The sequence below is a fragment of the Coccidioides posadasii genome, chromosome 1 (assembly GCF_018416015.2).
Source record: "Coccidioides posadasii str. Silveira chromosome 1, complete sequence".
NCBI lineage: Eukaryota > Fungi > Ascomycota > Eurotiomycetes > Onygenales > Onygenaceae > Coccidioides > Coccidioides posadasii.
This window is the reverse complement of record NC_089407.1, coordinates 3,294,243-3,311,588: the sequence shown is the minus strand read 5'-3', so window position 1 is coordinate 3,311,588 and position 17,346 is coordinate 3,294,243. Positions and strand designations below refer to the sequence as shown.

Sequence of the window (17,346 nt, the reverse complement as noted above, 5' to 3'; positions counted from 1 at the left end):
TAAAGGACTTGATCTAATAGTGGCTGTATTACTATGTAAATTTATTTCTCATTATCATGAATCAAACTACCTAGAAACCAACAAGCAAAAGCTCCAACTGAAGTATTCCTTGAAGATGACCAACTCGAATGAACGAAAAAGAAAGTAGGATCTAATATGAAAAGCAATTATTTCCTCGATAGAGAAAGCTATAGCTGAACGGATCAATTTTGAACCCTATGAATCCTCCCATTCAGGCTCTAACAAGAACAACTATCGAAAACAGATTTTTGCACGCGTCCGGGTTACTGAGCCTTAAGCATATTATAACGCCTTATTCTAGACTCGCGAATTGCAAGGGCAAATGAACCAGCTGCTCCGGGTCCTAAAAATAGGGTGCCTAGGTAAAGATAGACCAACTCCCGGTTTTCGACTGAAGCTATCCTCTTTTTATGATGCTCAACCTTGTTACTTCCCGAGTGGGAAAGAAGATAGTGGACAAAAACAATGCAAGACAGCGCGACGACAACCAGGTCAAACTGAGAGAAGAGGTGATACTGTTCCAAGAGCTCAGTATATTTTGCGGGAAGACCCGGAAAGGCTGAGGTAAATTTTGGGAACCAGGTACGAAAAAGGTTGGCCCTGCCAGGAGACGGAATAAAAAGCCTTGTAAAAGTAACATCAGGGTTTGACGTTCTTAAAGACGTGATAACGGTGAAGGCATGGACGGCAGCGGCCACAGTGCCCGTAGTTATATAGGAGGCGACAATCCAAAGCTTATCCGCATTTGGGTTTTCCGAGGCTTTATTGGGCGTTGACATGCGACAGTAAGACAAAACCGTAGACCCTGTAATAAATAAAACCGTCACAAGAATAGGCGAGATATGAAATAACGCAATGAAGCCATGGTGGTCCCAAGTACTATAGCTTAGCCACGAGGGCAGGAACAGAAGCAATGGACATAACAGGGCTAATATTGTTGTAATGAACACGGATATTGCCTCATTTATTGGTATCGTAGGATCGCGGGAAACAGCCTTGCTTTTGGAAACGCAGTAAAAGTACAGTGGCTGAATAATCGCAGCACCAGTTGCATTCCAAAGAATTATTATAACCCAGGTACTACAGTGAGAAATTAGCAAACAAACATCACGTTTTATATTTCATAAAGTCAACTTACTGCCTCAAAAAGAAATTCCGTACGCCACGGCGCCGGCTCTCAACAAGAACCCAAACATTTGTACACGCAACAACGTAGTTGACATCAAAGAAGAGGAGTGGTGGTCCAGTAGACAAGCTATTGGTGAGAAGATCATAAAAGGCAGTGAGGAGCGTGAGGCGGTTGTCTATAAGCCAATTATGGCTGTACACTGTACGGAGGGCGCGTCCGTCGGGGAGAAGCCCAGTTTCAAGAACAGTGTCCAAATTGTCAAACATGCCATTCAAAAATGCCACACCCCAAAGAAGAGTCAGGCCTAGGCCGCCGAGAGCTAAGAGCTGGTTGGGAGATGTTTGAAACATACTGGCGGTTGATGAAACAGCCAAAAGCTCGGGAGGAATGAACAGTTCAATCAAAAGTAAAGACTAGACAAACTACTTTTATGGCATGGGACAGGTTAGGCCTCATGTTAAATCTTCGGGATCCCATTCCTCCCGTGCATGGGAGCGTAGTGTTTCTTGACCGCCCGATATGCATGTTGAGGAGGCGCATCGGAGCTAGACAAAGAACGCAAATTCGGTCGCTCCTTGCAAACAATACCCTATAATACATAAATAAATTGTGCAGAAATGTAACATAGGACGTGAAATGCCACCAATTATAGAGCGTCGGCAACCCACATCGCCGATTATTCCCTTTGAGGCTATAGACAGATCTGCCACACATGAAAGAGCCAGATTTTTTCAATGCCCATCAAGAAAACAAAAACCCAGAAATCAATACGAAGTACTCTGTAACAATCAAAGTGTTACACGGTTTCTTGACAAACTTCTAGAGTCTTCATGGCATGGACATGAACTCCTGGTGTCGGTCCTCTTGACCCATTAGGGATGCAGCAATCCTTACTTCGCGATCCCGATGTCGCTATCAACCCACAACAAGACAATCCGCAAGAACATACAGCCTCCCTCGTCTGTATGCTTGTACCTTGGGTGCCATTTCCACGTAAAAATTTTCGTCACATCCCATCATCATCAAGTCAAAAATGCAAAATGTCAATCAACGATGAAAACTGCTAAGTGTAATTTGATTATTACACCTAAAAAGGAGTCAAAGGCACAGGTGTACGCATGAAGGGATAACGTTCGGACACATGCTAGCTCATAGTTATCACGAACTCTTCGGTTGGATTCACCGTCATGAAGTCCGCTTCCAATGTTGGGGCCGGATAGAATCATAGAACGATGAAAGCAACATGAGTCTTACCTAGGTATTCGGGGATGGCGCTAATAGATCGCACCGCCAGTGGATAACTGTTGAGAGGTGGGAAATCATACCCCGGGCAGACCCTTAGGCAATTTCCAACTTCATCGCACTGTAAAAGACACGCGTTTCGCCACGCGCAACAGAAGGCCCAGGTATCCGTGCAACACCTAAGCGATCAATAGGGCTGGGGGGGCTAAGAAGGTACAACCTCGTTGGGATCAATCTTGGGTGGCCCCTGTTAATTAATTGATAGAATATGAAATGCCATTATCGCTCAGCATTGAAAACGCGATTTGGGGTATTGCAGAAGGCCCTGTGGTTTGGGCACCGGAAATAGGCTTCGCCCATATCTCCGGGGGCCCGTTCCAGGCGGAAGACTGAAAAGGACTTAGGGGCTGCTTTAACCAACTACGTCCTGAGTTAGCCAACTCAAGCGTCACCTGTCGGCTTGGCGGATGCCCCCGTTGGACCCTTTTCCGCTCACCGTACGGAGTACTCCATATTTCGTATGGAACTTCCAACCTTGAGGATAGCAAGTAGGACGATGGGCCCAACACCAGCAAGCATAGGCATACTGACGCAGCTGAGAATAGAAGGATGATCATAGCTAGTGATGTCATCGGAGCTGATCTGATGGGACTTTTAACCAGCTTCCACTCTCCCTCTAAATCATCGCTGATTTGATGCTCTCTTTCACAGCCACAACACGACACGAATGAGCCTGTTTAGGACGTGTTGTATGAATAAGATAAACATTTCTGGGAAAAGAGCATCAATTGGATTGCTTCATTGCTGTTGTGAAATGTTGATCTTGCGTTGCCATGCCCAAAGTAAAATCCTGTTTATGCTCAATTTGAGGGAATTCCAGGCGAACACTGCCTTCACGGCAGTGCTTCATAAGACTTGATATATCTAGGGAGCGAATTATGAGTGCAATGCTGATGCCTCACCCCGTTTTTAAATTTCAGAGGATACAATCTGAAATACGGAGTACTATTTTATATTCCCGACATTTTACACACCATATGGGGTTAATCTCTACACTGCTATTTCCGAGAAAACAGTTCATCTTACACCCAGTCTCTCCTTGTGTCATGTTCCGGACCTTCCTCGCGCTGCTGCTAACAGCAGCATTCTCCTGTTCTACCGCAGCACTTCCTGCCAAATTTTCTCCCCAACCTGCGTATCCTTTGGCTCACAACAGTCCTCTGGTCGCCCATGACCCGAACATCATCCAACATAGGGGTTTCTATTACCTCTTCAAGGGAGGTATTGGCGTACCATTTTCCAAGTCAAAGACCCTCGACGGCCCGTGGGAAGACATGGGACCCGTCTTAACGGGACCCAGCATAATCCCCAAGCAAAACCGAACAAGACCTTGGGCCCCAGCCGTCATTGCAAAAGACAACACTTTCTACTGCTTCTACACAGTCAGTCATCGTGGCAGCAACGACAGTGCCATTGGGATAGCTACGTCCAAGGAGCTCAGATCCGGCGCCTGGAAAGACCACGGGGCAATCATTCAAACTGGCACGGGTCCTGGCTCGCAAAAGTACCCTTTTAAAGAGGCCAATGCTATCGATCCGCATGTATTCATTGATCCAAAAGATGAGCAGGCGTACCTGATCTTTGGCAGCTTCTTTTCGGGCATGTGGCAGATCCCTCTGAGCAGTGACATCCTCTCCCTCAAAGATCCAGAACATATCGACGCGACACGTCTCGCTACCAAGCCTGAAGATGTAAAACCTAATGATGAAGAGGGCGGGTTCATGACCTATAGAGATGGATGGTACTATTTTTGGTTCAGTCATGGCAAATGCTGTCACTTTGACCCAAAACATCTTCCCGAGGATGGAAAGGAGTATGCAAGCAACACCCACTTTTCCCTTGATTAAAAAAATCTGCAGTAAATCCATCTACATTCCCTCTTGGTATTGATCATGCTGACACGAAGGGGAAAATGGCAGATACTCCATCCGAGTAGGCCGCTCGAAGAACGCACGAGGCCCGTTCACAGACAAGAACGGTAAGCCATTAACATCCGGGGGCGGACACGTTGTATATGGCTCGAACCACAACAAAAAAGTATACGCACCTGGCGGGTTGGGAGTGCTATCAGACCGTTCACAAGATATTCTGTATTACCATTTCCGTAAGCCTTTCCTTTCATACCTCTGCTGGATGCACTGTTCCAAAGTCAGCTAGGCCAACAATTTTCCTCCCTTGTGAAGTTAATACCAGCGTCGGTCTCCGCCATACGGTAAGCTGGATCGTAGGGCCATATTTACATCGATGTTTCTAATAATTTGTAGGACGCTTATATGGGATGGAGCTACCTGGAATATATCAATGGCTGGCCGGTTGCAAAATACGAGCCGGTTAATAGTAGAGCATAGTGCATGGAATTTGAACTAGTGTGATCTTCACGGGTACTTGCTGCTACCAAGAGGAGCCGGACCTTGGCTGGGTGGAATTTTCTGCGAGGATTGTGTTGTATTTTAGGGATCATCCCTTTTCGAGCATAATATATGCCATTTCTAGATAGTACTACGATAATATGTTGGAAACAGCTTTTGATGATTAAGTCCCGGCCGAAGCATAATGCACCTCAATTCTGAGTTGAGAACAAGCTTTTTATGTTCAGCGGCAATCCGGACTGTTGGCTGCATTCCTCAGTTACCCCATATGAATGATCATACCATTTTGTTGAGTCCACCCACAAAGTAGCTAGCTAATGTGACAAGGATAAGGGGAAAACACAATTACAAACATGGTAAATATGAAGGTCATTGCAAAGTCATTAAAGGATGACGGCGATGGTATGGAGTCAAGAACCATGGATACCAGAGACGCGAATATGAGTCTTCGCAGAAGTGTTATGGTTAAGGGGCTCAAAACACGAATCTAGTATCTCTGTGGTGGAGGTGGGCCGCCGTATCCCCCTTGAGTTGAATAGCCGCCCTGAGGGGGCCGGCCATAACCTTGTTGAGGCTGCGGTGGTTGCTGTTGTTGTCCATAACCACCCTGTGGTGAATAAGGAGCATAAGCTTGCTGCGGTGGAGGAGCTCCGTATTGGCCTGGTGGTGGAGCGCCATATTGTCCTTGGGGTGGCGCTCCGTATGCTCCCTGAGGCGGCGCACCTGGACGGCTTGCCTTCTCGTCCCTCGTATCATAAGATGAGTCGATTGCGCCGAGAATCATCTTGGCGAGCTGAATCGCAATATTAGCGGGGGACAGTCGCATTCAAGCCTATGAATTGGACGATACTTACCCAGAGATCTGGGGTCAAGTCAACGGGAGGATTAGCGCGCGACATTTCATCTTGTTCTACCTCAAAATCTATTCGACTCGTTAGTGGATTGCTGGGCGTATTCGATTTGCTAGCAGAAATATGGTTGGGTACTTACTGGAGGTGCAGTCAACCAATTCTCCAATGCCAGGCTCTTCATCAAGTTTTGAAAGGAATTCTCGGGCCTTTAGATCATTTCCCACTTGAGCAAACTGGAAAGAGACTGCTCCACGACCATAACGAGGATTGTTCTGCAATTCAGAGCTGGCATAGCGGATAGCATCAAATACTGCACCTTGTGGTTCCCCAGCAGGCTGTCCGTCGGTGATGGTGACGATAAGAACGGGCTTCCTAAGTTGGCCGGCGCGAGCTGGCCCAACAACCAAAGGTTCCAAGACTTTATTCCTCAAACTAGTTCCCATCGGAGTCAAACCCTTGAACTGTATACGCTGAATGAGGGCCTCAACCTGCGCTTCGCTTTGAATGCCATCACCTTGCTCGTTAGAATTCATGAAGCGGACTTGAATACCGTCATCATCGAACAGGGAGGCGGCATAAGCAACACGGGAGAGGATGAGTTTGAGATCCTTGATACGCTCCCCATTCTCCTCAAACTGCATAGAGCCGCTATCGTCGATGTATAAAATAACATCGAACAAAGCCAGCTTCACGATGTCTTGTCCGACCTCTCGCGGAACACGCCACGCAGTGCAGAGCTGGTCGATCTGGTTGGTAATTCTGGAAACAATCTGATCGAGGACCGGTGAGTTAGGTGGGTATATGTTTTGCAGACCCTTTTCGTTGATCGTATTCAGGAGTAACTGTTTATAAGCGCCGAGCTGTTGGGGAGTCGGGGGTTGGGCTGGAGGGGCTGGAGGGGCACCATACTGGGCCGCACCGGGATAAGGTGAGCCTTGTGGTGGATGTCCTTGGCCTTGTGGTGGATAGCCCTGTGGAGGGGGGTATTGCCCCTGGGGTGGTTGCTGTTGGCCCTGATTAATTAATTATAATAAGTTAGAACAATGCTAATATCAACACAGAGCATCAAGTAAATTTTCAGAATATGGGACGAACGTAATAGGGAAGTGGTTGCTGCTGCTGATAAGGTTGTCCATAGGGGGGTTGCTGGGGAGGCCTTCCATATTGCTGCTGTTCATATTGTGATTGCTGATGCCCATAAGAAGGTTGCTGGTAGCCATAGGCAGGTTGCTGTCCGTAGGAAGGCGCTTGCTGGTAACCCTGCTGGTGTTGAGGTTGCGGAGTGCCTTGCATCGGTGCCGGGCTCATGTGCTGGGGAGGCGGCTGTTGATGGCCCTGGGGATAAGTGGACTGAGAGGAACCCGGGTATGGGGCGGCTGCCGAAGGTGTAGGAGGGGCAGCGGGACGTGCATATTGGCCCTGGTGCTGGGGTGGCGGCTGCGAGGTTGCAGCATTTGGGTAGGGTGGTTGACCTGGATTTTGGTATGGCTGTCCATGATAATACCGTTGGCCAAATGGACCACTCATGATGGCTGGTCGAGTTTGAAAGCGGATAAAGCCGAGACAATTGTCGGACGATATGGAGGGCCAGCGGACGATGAAAAACAAGCAAATGGAAAAATAGACAAAGGCCAAGGATTGGGGAAAATTTGAGAGGATGGATGGTGGTCGATGGGACGAAGTTGCAGCCAGATTGATAGGCGCGTCACATGGGGGTTGGAGCAGCTAAGAAAACGTGATTTGCTTACTGATGCAGCGGGTGGGCCTTGCTGGGCTGGTTGTCCACCTCCTGGGTACGCTTGGTACTGTTGCTGTCCGGGCTGAAGGGCGCCAGCAGTCAGTTGTCAGCCATCGGAATACGGGGATGGAACGGCTGTGTCCCTCTGCCACAGACTGCTATGGCCGTTTCGAACAATTCTGACTTACGTATGCTGGTCTGGGCTGTTGGCCTGCCTGGAGTGGTGCAGGAGGACCGCCAGGATATGACGCGGGCGGAGCGCCACTGGAAGCAGCTAATTTTGAGGCGAGCTGTAGTTTTTGTAAGAAGAAGTCTGCCTGTTAGTGAACTTTGTCGCCACATTCGACGGGAAGATAGCAAGTTTGGCGACAAAAAGTGAATGCGGGGCGACGATGGCGGGGTAACTTTTGCGTGAGAAAAAAGAATCGAGATGCTGAATACTTACACCCATTTTTGCTACGGCTCAAAAGGATAGAAAGTCGATAGGTGGCAAACAGAAGGAAGAAAAGATTGTGAGCGGGATTGAGGGGCTGAAGATTGGTATATATACGGTCAAGGGAGAAGTGAATAATAATGGCGCTGCGACGAACAGGTTGACGGCAGCATCAGCTCGAGCGCGCGAAACGAAACGCAGCCGTAAAAATACACAAAATGACGTATGGGTGGTGGGGTTGTGGCGCAGGCATAGGGGTTCACAGGCCAATCCGAAGAGCCGCCCGCCCAGTCTTTGTGCCAAACTGCTGTGGCTGGTTCGCGTACACGACGCTCGGCCTTACCAGGCTCTTTCAAGGGCACCTCCCTGCATGCAGGGAATGGCTCCGATTCCGAGGTTTTCTTCAACACCCTTCTCTCTCAGCTGGTGCTGCGTGAGATTACCCTGCTGACGTGGGGCCTTCGTATTATCTACTGGTGAGCGACACCCAAACCAAAGACTCCGGGTTGTGGAAACTTTCCAGACACCAGGGGTAGCTTTCCCACAAACCACCGTCGCTGCACTGCCACATGGTCCGTCCGGCAACGTGCGCATCCATGAGGTCAGGGGCAAACTACATTACCCCATCGCAAGGCATCGTGCGTCCTCAACGAGTTCACATCTTACCAAAGCACTTTCAAGCCTTATGATATCCATCGACCGCGTTTTTATTGATTCTCCATTTGCTGAGAAAGAGTTTCGACCTGGTGGACTATGTCTTCGACCGTTGCTCCATCGCGAAGCTGGATTCATTAGGAACGCTATTTACAAGCTGTTCATTCCGAGAGTGGGCTCAGGGCTTGTGGGTATATAGCGCTTTGCTTGAACGCAAATAGTATCCCTTTTCAATTCCCACAATGCCTGACTACGGCTAGAAAATCACCGGACACTCTATGGAAATGTCTGCACCGCCGAGAATAAGCTTTCTGCTTGAGATTTCTAAGCACGGGCGGCCTATTCTTTCCACGCCACAGAATATATTCGTTCCTTTATCACAATGCCATCCAAGATTTCTATTTCAAGGAATACCTTTAGGGGCAGCGTCGAATGTTGGAATGAAACGCTGGAGCTCTCAATCACGAGTGGTGGACGAGCCGGAAAGACCTGAGCGACGAGAAATGGACACTTTGGAGCTCACTTAAATGTCGCCTAAAGGAAAAGAAGTTAGCAGTCCTCGTCGCTTTGCAGATCCAAGCGGCATTGGAATGAAACTGCATCAACAGGCAGGGAGCCGAGTCGCAATAGAGAGGAATCAAATTTCCATGGTATATACTTGAGTTCGAGACGCGATCATACCACCAAGTTGCTGCCAGAACCTTTATACTCTCTGCAAGACGTTAATCGCTGGCCTTTATCCCATCATTACAATGTTTCGCGCAGTCGTATTGGCAGGGGTTACTGTGGACAAATCTCAAGTGCACGTAGCGGGGCTGATGTCCAGTGCAACGTAATGATCGTTCCGCCGCAGCTCCAGTGACTTGTCACTTGTGGAAGCAAACAAGATCATAGATTGCGTTGTATTGTCATGGTCTCCCACCGCGACAGAGCGGCCCATCCCCGGTTCAATTTAATACCCCATTAATAGACATATGCATTGAAAAAATGCCTCTATATTTATTTGCAAAACATCACACGTTGGTTCTACTTTTTGTTGATAACTTACTGCACATGGCTAGACCCATAAGTAAGTCAGCATCGCTTGCTCCTAAATCTTACAAGGTTCAAAACTTTCAACCTTACAATTTTGCCATATCGAACGTGTCAGGTGGCAATTGTTGGTTACTATTCATCAGAATGACCAGTTGTCGCAGCTCCTCCAACAGGAGGGATGTTGTATGCGCCATCCAGAAGGATCTTCTCCTAAAGATAGGAATGATGTTGCCCTTTTTAAATTATGGAACTATCACAAAATTTTTCAACAGAAGCTTTGTCCAATCATGTGAATATCACAGGACTCTCGCCGAGAAATGGGTCACGGTGGAATGTGCTATCTTTACCTTTGCCCGTAACTTATTTGTTACAGCTTGCAAGTTTATCTCTGAGGAGCGTCAGATATGAGAGTCACATATGATATTTACGGACATGACTATAGGTACCCGGGCAGCATTCTGTCGGAGCTATTCTTGCTAAAGCATGAACAGATTCAGAGTTTCATTCCACACACCACTTGGGGTATTGATACAAACAAATGATCTGCATGGCCAAGACATATGATGTTTGATTCAAAAAGGAGAGCAGATCGGGCGCCATCGAGGCGGCTTCGTATGGGGGACGGAGCCCACAAGGGGGAAGTAGGAGGGACTCGTAGGAGTGAGCATGGGAAATATTCGAGAGAGATAAAGGAGATATTGGAAGGACGGTTAACAGGGAATTCTAGGGGAAAGTAGGAGAAATGGCATGGAAGAGTAAGGAGGACCTTTTCGGAGAGCGGAGCGGAAATGATGAGGATTAAGGGGCGGAAACCCAAGGGAAACCCATAAAGAAGAGTTACCCTGAAGCAAGCAGGACGGCGCTCCCCCCAAAAAAAGAGTGCTTGGTGCGGGTATCTACGCGTTGGCTTTTCTCAGTGTTTCTCTTCCTCTGATCTTCATTGCTGCAATCGACATTCTTTTACCCGCCTAACGCTAAGGAACTAGTTAAGCTTTCTTTCGTCACGGGTTTCTTGATATGGGGACTTTCGACTACTGTCCATACGGTATTTGATAGTTTGAGCAACGAAAACCACGACTGTGTCTTCCAAAAATACATATATATATATATGTGTGTGTGTATAAACAAAAATAAAGAGAGAGATAAGAGAAAAAAGGCTACGCGCCCTTGCAGAGGCTCGAACTCTGGACCCTGAGGTTTTGCTTCACACGGTTACGCATAAAAGCCTCATGCTCTACCGACTGAGCTACAAGGGCAGCCGGAGTGTTCACTGGAGACAACGCGACAGAAAAAGCATTGCGGAGGCGATATTTTCTCCCGAAGACGACGGATGGGGCGGTCGAGGCCCTGAAAATGCTGTTGAAGGGAGAAGTGAATGTGCCGGCGTCATTTGCTCGGCGGGGTTGGTCTCAGCTTTAGTTAGCTGTCCCTCTTTAACCATCACCCGCTAGCGAATGCGTGACAGCCGGTTGGCTGCTTTGCGCGTAGACGAAAAGTCCTCCGAGGTCCGGAACGGCCGGTTATGCTCTCGAATTTCAGGGGGCAATTGGATCGCGTGCTCGTGGTTTTCATACGTTTCTCCACGGATGCGTGTGCCCTGCTGATTAGCTACTGCTTTAAGTATCGCATTGTTGTCAACTTCTATATTCCTTTGAATCGAGTAAAGCATCGCATGCGACAACACAAAAAGGCAAGAAAAAAGATCCCGGAAGTGTGAGCCGAGAAGCAGCCAGAACACTGTGCCAACTTCCGCTAATCAACCCAAGTGGAGACCAAAATTGTTTCAGTTCGACGGATGTTGTGAACGAGACTGGTTTGGAGTCGACGCTAGCGAGATCTGACAGCGAGCTTGCCCCCAACACCCATCCCAGCTCCTCGCTAAGGGCGCCTTATCCTCTTGGCACGGTTTGCCTCGTGGCAGCAAAGTTGCCAGAGTTGCATTCAGCAACAAGGGGCAACAATGCCTGTCGATTCAGAGAAACTGGGAGTGTCCACAGCGGAATTTGATGGCGGAGAGACCTCCAAGCTTTGTTTTAGTTACGGAACAAGATGAATGAACATACACAGTGGGCTACTCCGTACATTTCATGGAATTGCAGCAAATAAAACAAGGAACCAAACAAGCCACTCCTTTCGTTACGACAACGGGCTGGTCTGATGCGAATTTTGAAAATACCCAGTTGTTACCAGAACCCTTCTCAGCGAGTGTCAGAACTCACTAAAGAGCGGGATCCAAACGCAGTTTGAGATGTACTTCGGGAGAAGTTTGAGCCATGTCTCAGGTTGGGGACAATGCACAGTTAGGTGGGTGGACAAGGAAGCACCCGTCATTGTTATATTAGTATGCACTTTTATTTCAACCGGATCGACAAGGATATCCGCTATCCTCGGACTGGCAAAGTTGCAACACAGTGAGAGGACGAAAAAAAAGGATGAAAGAGATCAAAAAGCTAGTGAGCAAATTTTGATGCCTGACGAATTTCAAGGGCTTTCTGGGGGATGTGGTCAGTGTCTGCAAGCACTGGCTGCCTTACCAGTATTTGCTAAGGGGCTCGAATGGTCACACCAAAGACAATTATCGTGAACCATAAGGGATTTGTGACACCACATCTATCTAGTCCCAACATAGCTTTTCGTTTACCTTAGTTTCTTTTTTTAAAAGCAACTTATTCGGGAGTATGGGTACACTGCCCAATCAACGATGAGTTTATGGGACCTCTGGGCTTTGTCATTTTGCACAGAGTCTACTGCTGCGGAAGATATATTGGCTGCAGCCCTCATTAGAATTTGAGGACCCCGACGAAGCAGCTTGGCTTCGGGTTCGTGCCGCCGATAAGATCGAGTGACAGGGAGCGTCGGCACCTGTGCACCCTCCACACTCGCATGTCAGAGCTGGCGCTTCATGTAACTCTTTCGTGCCAGTTCAAACAAATGTACGACCACACAACAAACGGCTCTTCATATCAAAGACATCATAGATATCAATCATCTCTTCAAATCCTAGCTGCAGTGCGCTTTGTTTGCAATTTGTCTGCAGCTGATGCCACGAAGTGCGAGCGCATTTCCTCGCTCAAGTACTCTGTTCCGTTGCACATGTACGTAATGTCCAAGGTCTGGGCATGGCGATTAAAAGGATGACAGGCAGCACGGCAGATCTTACCATGCAAGTCCAAAAGGCCTGCACCATTAACTAACTTGTCAATCTAGTTGGTGCAGAAACCTTTTTCCAAGCAGGTACACATGCTTATTGGCCAATCTGCCTTTTTGTACATGATGGTTCAAGAGATCGAAGAGCGGCTTTCTAGGTGTCTGTGCTTCGGCCGAAGATACGCCAAACACCGTTCAATCTTAAGTGACCGAAGTCATTGGCTGATGGCGCAAAGATCTAGTCAAGCCTGTGGAACCAAATTTCTAAACCAGAAGATACACGTCGATCTTGTCAAGAATCATGCAAAACGGCACGCCAGTCAAGATGGGTAACGATTCATGGATTCCCGTGATGATGATTTATGGTGTACGGAGTAGATTCTTATGATATGTTTTCCCAACCCCCTTCCCACGAGTAAGAGGAATCACAGAGTCTCGGATGCTGATCAATTGGTTCGCTGCCTGTGGCTGCTGTTGTTCTTTTCCCGTTTTTGGGCTTGGTTTCCGTGGTTGGGTGACTGTTGCTTGGATCTCCTCCCAGAGCTCGAAGGTTGCAAAGTCCACGGGTCATTGACTCTTGGACTCTCGACGGATCCTCCAACCACAGGCTATTACCAAAGTTCCATCGTTGGCTCTTCCAAAAGCCAAAAAAAGTGGTGTCGGCGATGACCCTCAATGGGGGCTGTGCCCTGTTCCACGCACTGCTCAACTGTCAAGGAGGGGGGAAGAAAGTAGTTGACGTTATCATCCCGGGCATCGCTAACTAATCGGGAAGAAAAGAGGGAATATTGGGCCAATGGAGCGGCCTGGTAGCAGTGGCGCGCCGAGATCCATTGGCGCTTTTGAGGTCGGGCTGGTTTTGGTTACTGAAGGGTCTTGGATCTCTTTGTAGTTACAATTGTTATTACTGTTTTTCCCTTTCGTCCATTATTACTCTTGTGCTTGCTCTTTCACTGCTCCCGGGGCCCGGAGAAGACGATATGGAGACCGGGTCGCAAAATTAGGGGACTGAGAGATGGAAAAGTGCCGATGGAGCCGTTTTCTCGGTGAACTTCGGGCTTTTGCAAGACGATAAGAGACCCATTTTGGGTCAGTCCCTCTTCCGTAAGTTGACATTATCCGCCTGTTCGCGGCGGAGCGATGGAAGAGGCGACGACAAGGAACACCAACGGGCAACGTCTATCCATGATACATCATAATAATCTAGGTTAATGGCCCAAGAAGCGGGACCTCTTGGGGCGTCTTTTTATTTAGACAAAAAATTTCTTGGTCCTCTTGACTTGAAATCGTCGCTAAACCGCCAACTGCTAGCGCCAATCTCAGCATGGAGTTTTGGAACAGACTTGCGTCTCATGTCCTGACTCCGTACCGCATGGCAGACGCCACCTTGCACATCACTTGTTTGCAATCCGCTTCATCCATTGTCAGATCCCTGGGCCCCAACCATCCTGTCACCCTCAACCTTAAAGCACTCTCCGGTATCCTTTGGACCCAAAGCCCGCCTTCGTTCGCCCTCTCTCCACTTTGAGGATCCTGAACTTCTGGAGGGGCGTGTGTTCACTGGTGGCCACCCCCCCATTCCATACCACCCCCGGTCCACAGGATGATCGTCGTTCTGATTCGGATCTCTCTGACGGCGAGACTGCGTGGCCCATGTCGAAAGGGAGCAAGCTGCAGGTTATGCATATCTAATACGATGTATTTCTCTGCCAAAACACACCCAGGCTCGAATTCCGTCACCTCTTCTTTTCCCTTAGTTGTTCGATCCCCTCTCATCTGTTGTCGTCGTTGCATCTTCAACATTCCTTCTTTTCAGTTTTTTATTTTTATTTTTATTTTTATTTTTTTTCGCTTTCGCATCTTTTCGCATCCTTTTTTTTTTCTTTTGTTTCCTCTTCTTTCCTTTTCTATACGCCTCCCGTTCCTATTATTAGCCCTTGAGCCTGTTCGGTGACTTCGGGCTTGCTGCTCCCGACCTTGATTGCTCAGTCAGTCCACAGGAAAGGAACAACTAGTCACTCGACAAATTATACTCTTCCCCTCCTATCTCTCTGTACTGCCCAATACCTATCCCTCGCTGCAGTTTAGATCTGGACCAGTTGACGTACTTGTCAGTGAGGAAGAGCTGCTGGCGCCATCGCGACCACCATGAATCCGTGCTGTTGAATGGCTACCAAATTCCTATCTGAGGTATTAAGAGAGTGACCGGTGGAACGTGGAAATTGTCGTCACCGTCGCCTCCGGCTGTCATCCCACCCTTTTTATCATTCCTTTTGCTGCTTTGCTTTATATATCAATTCCACCAGAGCCCTCTGACGGTCGTTGAAACCTCCATATGCCCCGCCCACCATCACCGCCTGAGCAATCAAAGGATATGGCTGTGTCGTACTCATCGGGGCACTCCCCTGGACATACTCCAAAACTACCTTCGTTCCGAGAGGTAAATACAAGTTCTCTTTGATCATATATATATCTACGCTGTATATCATTTCCGTCAAAATGAGTCTCTCCAATCGCTGATGTTCGGTGTCCCATATAACTCCAGCTTCTACCTGATTATCTCCATGACGAAATAGATTCCGCTTCATATCATCTGCAAACCGGCTCGCACCAGCACCAACACCCCCATCACCAGCACAGCAGCCGTCTGCCGCCCGTATCCCGGCAGGAACCACCGTCGAGACGAGGGTCGGGGACTCGACATCACCCCGGGTCAGTTGGTCGGGGTCAGGACTATGACAGCTCGTTGATGAGGCAAAACGCCTACCTAGAGGGACAATCGCGATATCACAGCCACCATCTGCCACAGGAACGGCAGTACTATGACGATAGAGCGCCATTGACGCCTTCTTCGCGCAGCAGCAGTCGTCACCTCGATCCCAGTGATCCCAGGAACTTTCTTCCACCACTACGCAATTATGAAGCCCTGCCCGGACAAATTCCATCACCCGTCGGAAGACATGATGACAGAGGCTACGAACGGGTTTATGATGCCGAACGGGCAAGCTACGCTTCCTCTCGCTCGAGTACTTTAAGCTCAATGACGCATGGAACGGCAGGTCCTTATCCATCAGCATATAATAGTCCAATACATGGATCATATCAAGGATATTATGGTGGCGACCTTGACAGCACCGCTCATAGTGCATATATGGACACCAAGCCTACAAAATATGACCCACTCGGAGATACCGCTGATTCTAAGAGTAAGAAGCGAAGGGGAAATTTGCCAAAACCCACAACAGATATCTTGCGGGCCTGGTTCTATGAACATCTCGACCATCCGTATCCGAGTGAACAGGATAAGCAGATGTTCATGACTCGTACAGGATTAACCATTAGCCAGGTGAGTGCTGTCTGCCTTGCAAAATTCCTCGCTTTCCGTATGGATTTTCATCGAGGCTGAATGGGCATGCGTAGATCAGCAACTGGTTCATTAACGCAAGGCGCCGGCATCTCCCAGCACTGCGGAACCAAGGCCGTATTCCCGACCCCGACCGGATGCGTCCGAGTTCTTCAATGAGTGAGGACGACCCTGATTATGACACGTCACCATCTCGTCGTTGAACGAGACATCGCCATCCTATTTAAACTTAATCTTCGTTCTCCAAGCGATGTCTTTTTATCCTTTTTTTTTTTTATCCTTTTTTCCTTTTGGCTTTGTCAGGCATTATCGGTTCTGGGAAACGGCACTTTTCGGCTGAAAATATTGTATTTTCAATCTTTTTTCTTGTTCCTCTATTTTCCTTTCTACAATGTCTTATTTGATGTTCTTTGAAAGCTTAGACGGGGGGAGGGGACGGACATATTTTCTCTTGAATTCGTCCGACGGATTTGTCCGTCCACAAATTGCGGTTTTCGTTTTATAACTTGTCGAGGTCGATGAGAACATTTACAGCTCGACGATAAGCTTGGGAGGGAATGGAAGAATATGCAAAGAGACAAATCTGTACAAGATCTCGAAGTGTTGATGTGCCATAGCGTGGCGTATTGGTGTTGTGACTGCTTTCTGTACCGGCTTTTGAATTTCTCGCTTATGCCCCATGCATTTGGCTCCTTCTGCCTGTTTGGATGTCTCACAAGCGGTTTACGCATCATCTTTTCCTACAAAAATCTTGACAGATTACAACCAAAAAAAAAAAAAAAAGAAAAAGGAAGGAAAAAAAACGCAACATGACAGTCTGCCTGGTCTTTTCGGGATAGTTGTTTGGCGCTGTGCATAGCTTGGATAACAAAAGAGCGTTTTTTTTGGGGGGGGAAAAAAAAAAAAATATCTATCAGATTTTGGAAGGCACTTGTTCATCCCAAAGTTTACGCCATGAGACAAGTCATTAACCATGCCAAAGAATGCCATGTGGTCTTCAGAATTCGAGCCTATGAGCAATCATTGACTTTTGGCTTGCTTTGCAGCGGCTGCAGACAGGCGAAAACAACTGATCTAGGCAAAGTCTTTTTTCGTAGCAAACAAGTGCAGATCCCGCTCGACTTGCATTGCCGACGGGCTGTATGAAAACGATGGGTGAAAGAGCCAGCCAACGAACTTCATGACTTCGCTCTCTGGCTGCAACGTGATCTCGATAATCTTCCGTCAAAAGTTGCTTCCCTTTCACCCACCCCACGCTTCGACCAAACACCGGACTCGCGCTAAAGGCCTAGACGGTGCCACC

General features: G+C 48.1%; 5 protein-coding genes across 7 annotated transcripts; 3 read left to right on the top strand and 2 right to left on the bottom strand.

Moving 5' to 3' along the window:
• Positions 1-284: 284 nt before the first annotated feature.
• Positions 285-2,174, bottom strand: D8B26_000952 (uncharacterized protein; the record flags this gene model as incomplete). Its single annotated transcript, XM_003070868.2, has 2 exons — positions 1,160-2,174; positions 285-1,101 (listed from the first exon to the last, which is right to left on the bottom strand). The coding sequence occupies exons 1-2, from the start codon at positions 1,498-1,500 to the stop codon at positions 285-287; spliced, it is 1,158 nt and encodes a 385-aa protein (XP_003070914.2). The 5' UTR covers positions 1,501-2,174.
• A 1,143-nt stretch (positions 2,175-3,317) lies between these two features.
• Positions 3,318-4,942, top strand: D8B26_000951 (uncharacterized protein). 2 transcript variants are annotated; one of them, XM_066123391.1, is made up of 4 exons: positions 3,318-4,265; positions 4,372-4,556; positions 4,636-4,664; positions 4,717-4,942. In XM_066123391.1, the coding sequence occupies exons 1-4, from the start codon at positions 3,331-3,333 to the stop codon at positions 4,798-4,800; spliced, it is 1,233 nt and encodes a 410-aa protein (XP_065979465.1). In that variant the 5' UTR covers positions 3,318-3,330; the 3' UTR covers positions 4,801-4,942. The 2 variants fall into 2 exon arrangements, with proteins under 2 accessions (XP_065979465.1, XP_065979466.1); XM_066123392.1 differs by having other exon boundaries at positions 3,318-4,556.
• Positions 4,943-5,308: 366 nt separating this feature from the next.
• On the bottom strand, positions 5,309-8,003 carry D8B26_000950 (uncharacterized protein; the record flags this gene model as incomplete). Of its 2 annotated transcripts, XM_066123390.1 has the most annotated exons (7): positions 7,856-8,003; positions 7,599-7,700; positions 7,421-7,492; positions 6,768-7,160; positions 5,812-6,685; positions 5,676-5,743; positions 5,309-5,614 (listed from the first exon to the last, which is right to left on the bottom strand). In XM_066123390.1, the coding sequence occupies exons 1-7, from the start codon at positions 7,859-7,861 to the stop codon at positions 5,309-5,311; spliced, it is 1,821 nt and encodes a 606-aa protein (XP_065979464.1). In that variant the 5' UTR covers positions 7,862-8,003. The 2 variants fall into 2 exon arrangements, with proteins under 2 accessions (XP_065979464.1, XP_065979463.1); XM_066123389.1 differs by lacking the exons at positions 7,421-7,492; positions 7,599-7,700; positions 7,856-8,003 and having other exon boundaries at positions 6,768-7,387.
• A 2,758-nt stretch (positions 8,004-10,761) lies between these two features.
• Positions 10,762-11,539, top strand: D8B26_000949 (uncharacterized protein; the record flags this gene model as incomplete). Its single annotated transcript, XM_066123388.1, has 3 exons — positions 10,762-10,934; positions 11,021-11,245; positions 11,320-11,539. The coding sequence occupies 3 exons, from the start codon at positions 10,762-10,764 to the stop codon at positions 11,537-11,539; spliced, it is 618 nt and encodes a 205-aa protein (XP_065979462.1).
• Positions 11,540-15,014: 3,475 nt separating this feature from the next.
• On the top strand, positions 15,015-16,246 carry D8B26_000948 (uncharacterized protein; the record flags this gene model as incomplete). Its single annotated transcript, XM_003070871.2, has 3 exons — positions 15,015-15,119; positions 15,225-16,025; positions 16,100-16,246. The coding sequence occupies 3 exons, from the start codon at positions 15,015-15,017 to the stop codon at positions 16,244-16,246; spliced, it is 1,053 nt and encodes a 350-aa protein (XP_003070917.1).
• Between the last annotated feature and the right edge of the window lie 1,100 nt (positions 16,247-17,346).

Bases quoted from the DNA above. Each gene is read 5' to 3' on its own strand.
- D8B26_000951 (XM_066123391.1), top strand. From the start codon at position 3,331: ATGAGTGCAATGCTGATGCCTCACCCCGTTTTTAAATTTCAGAGGATA. The intron at 4,266-4,371 runs GTATGCAAGCAA...GGAAAATGGCAG, and splicing joins CTTCCCGAGGATGGAAAGGA to ATACTCCATCCGAGTAGGCC. The intron at 4,665-4,716 runs GTAAGCTGGATC...AATAATTTGTAG, and splicing joins GCGTCGGTCTCCGCCATACG to GACGCTTATATGGGATGGAG.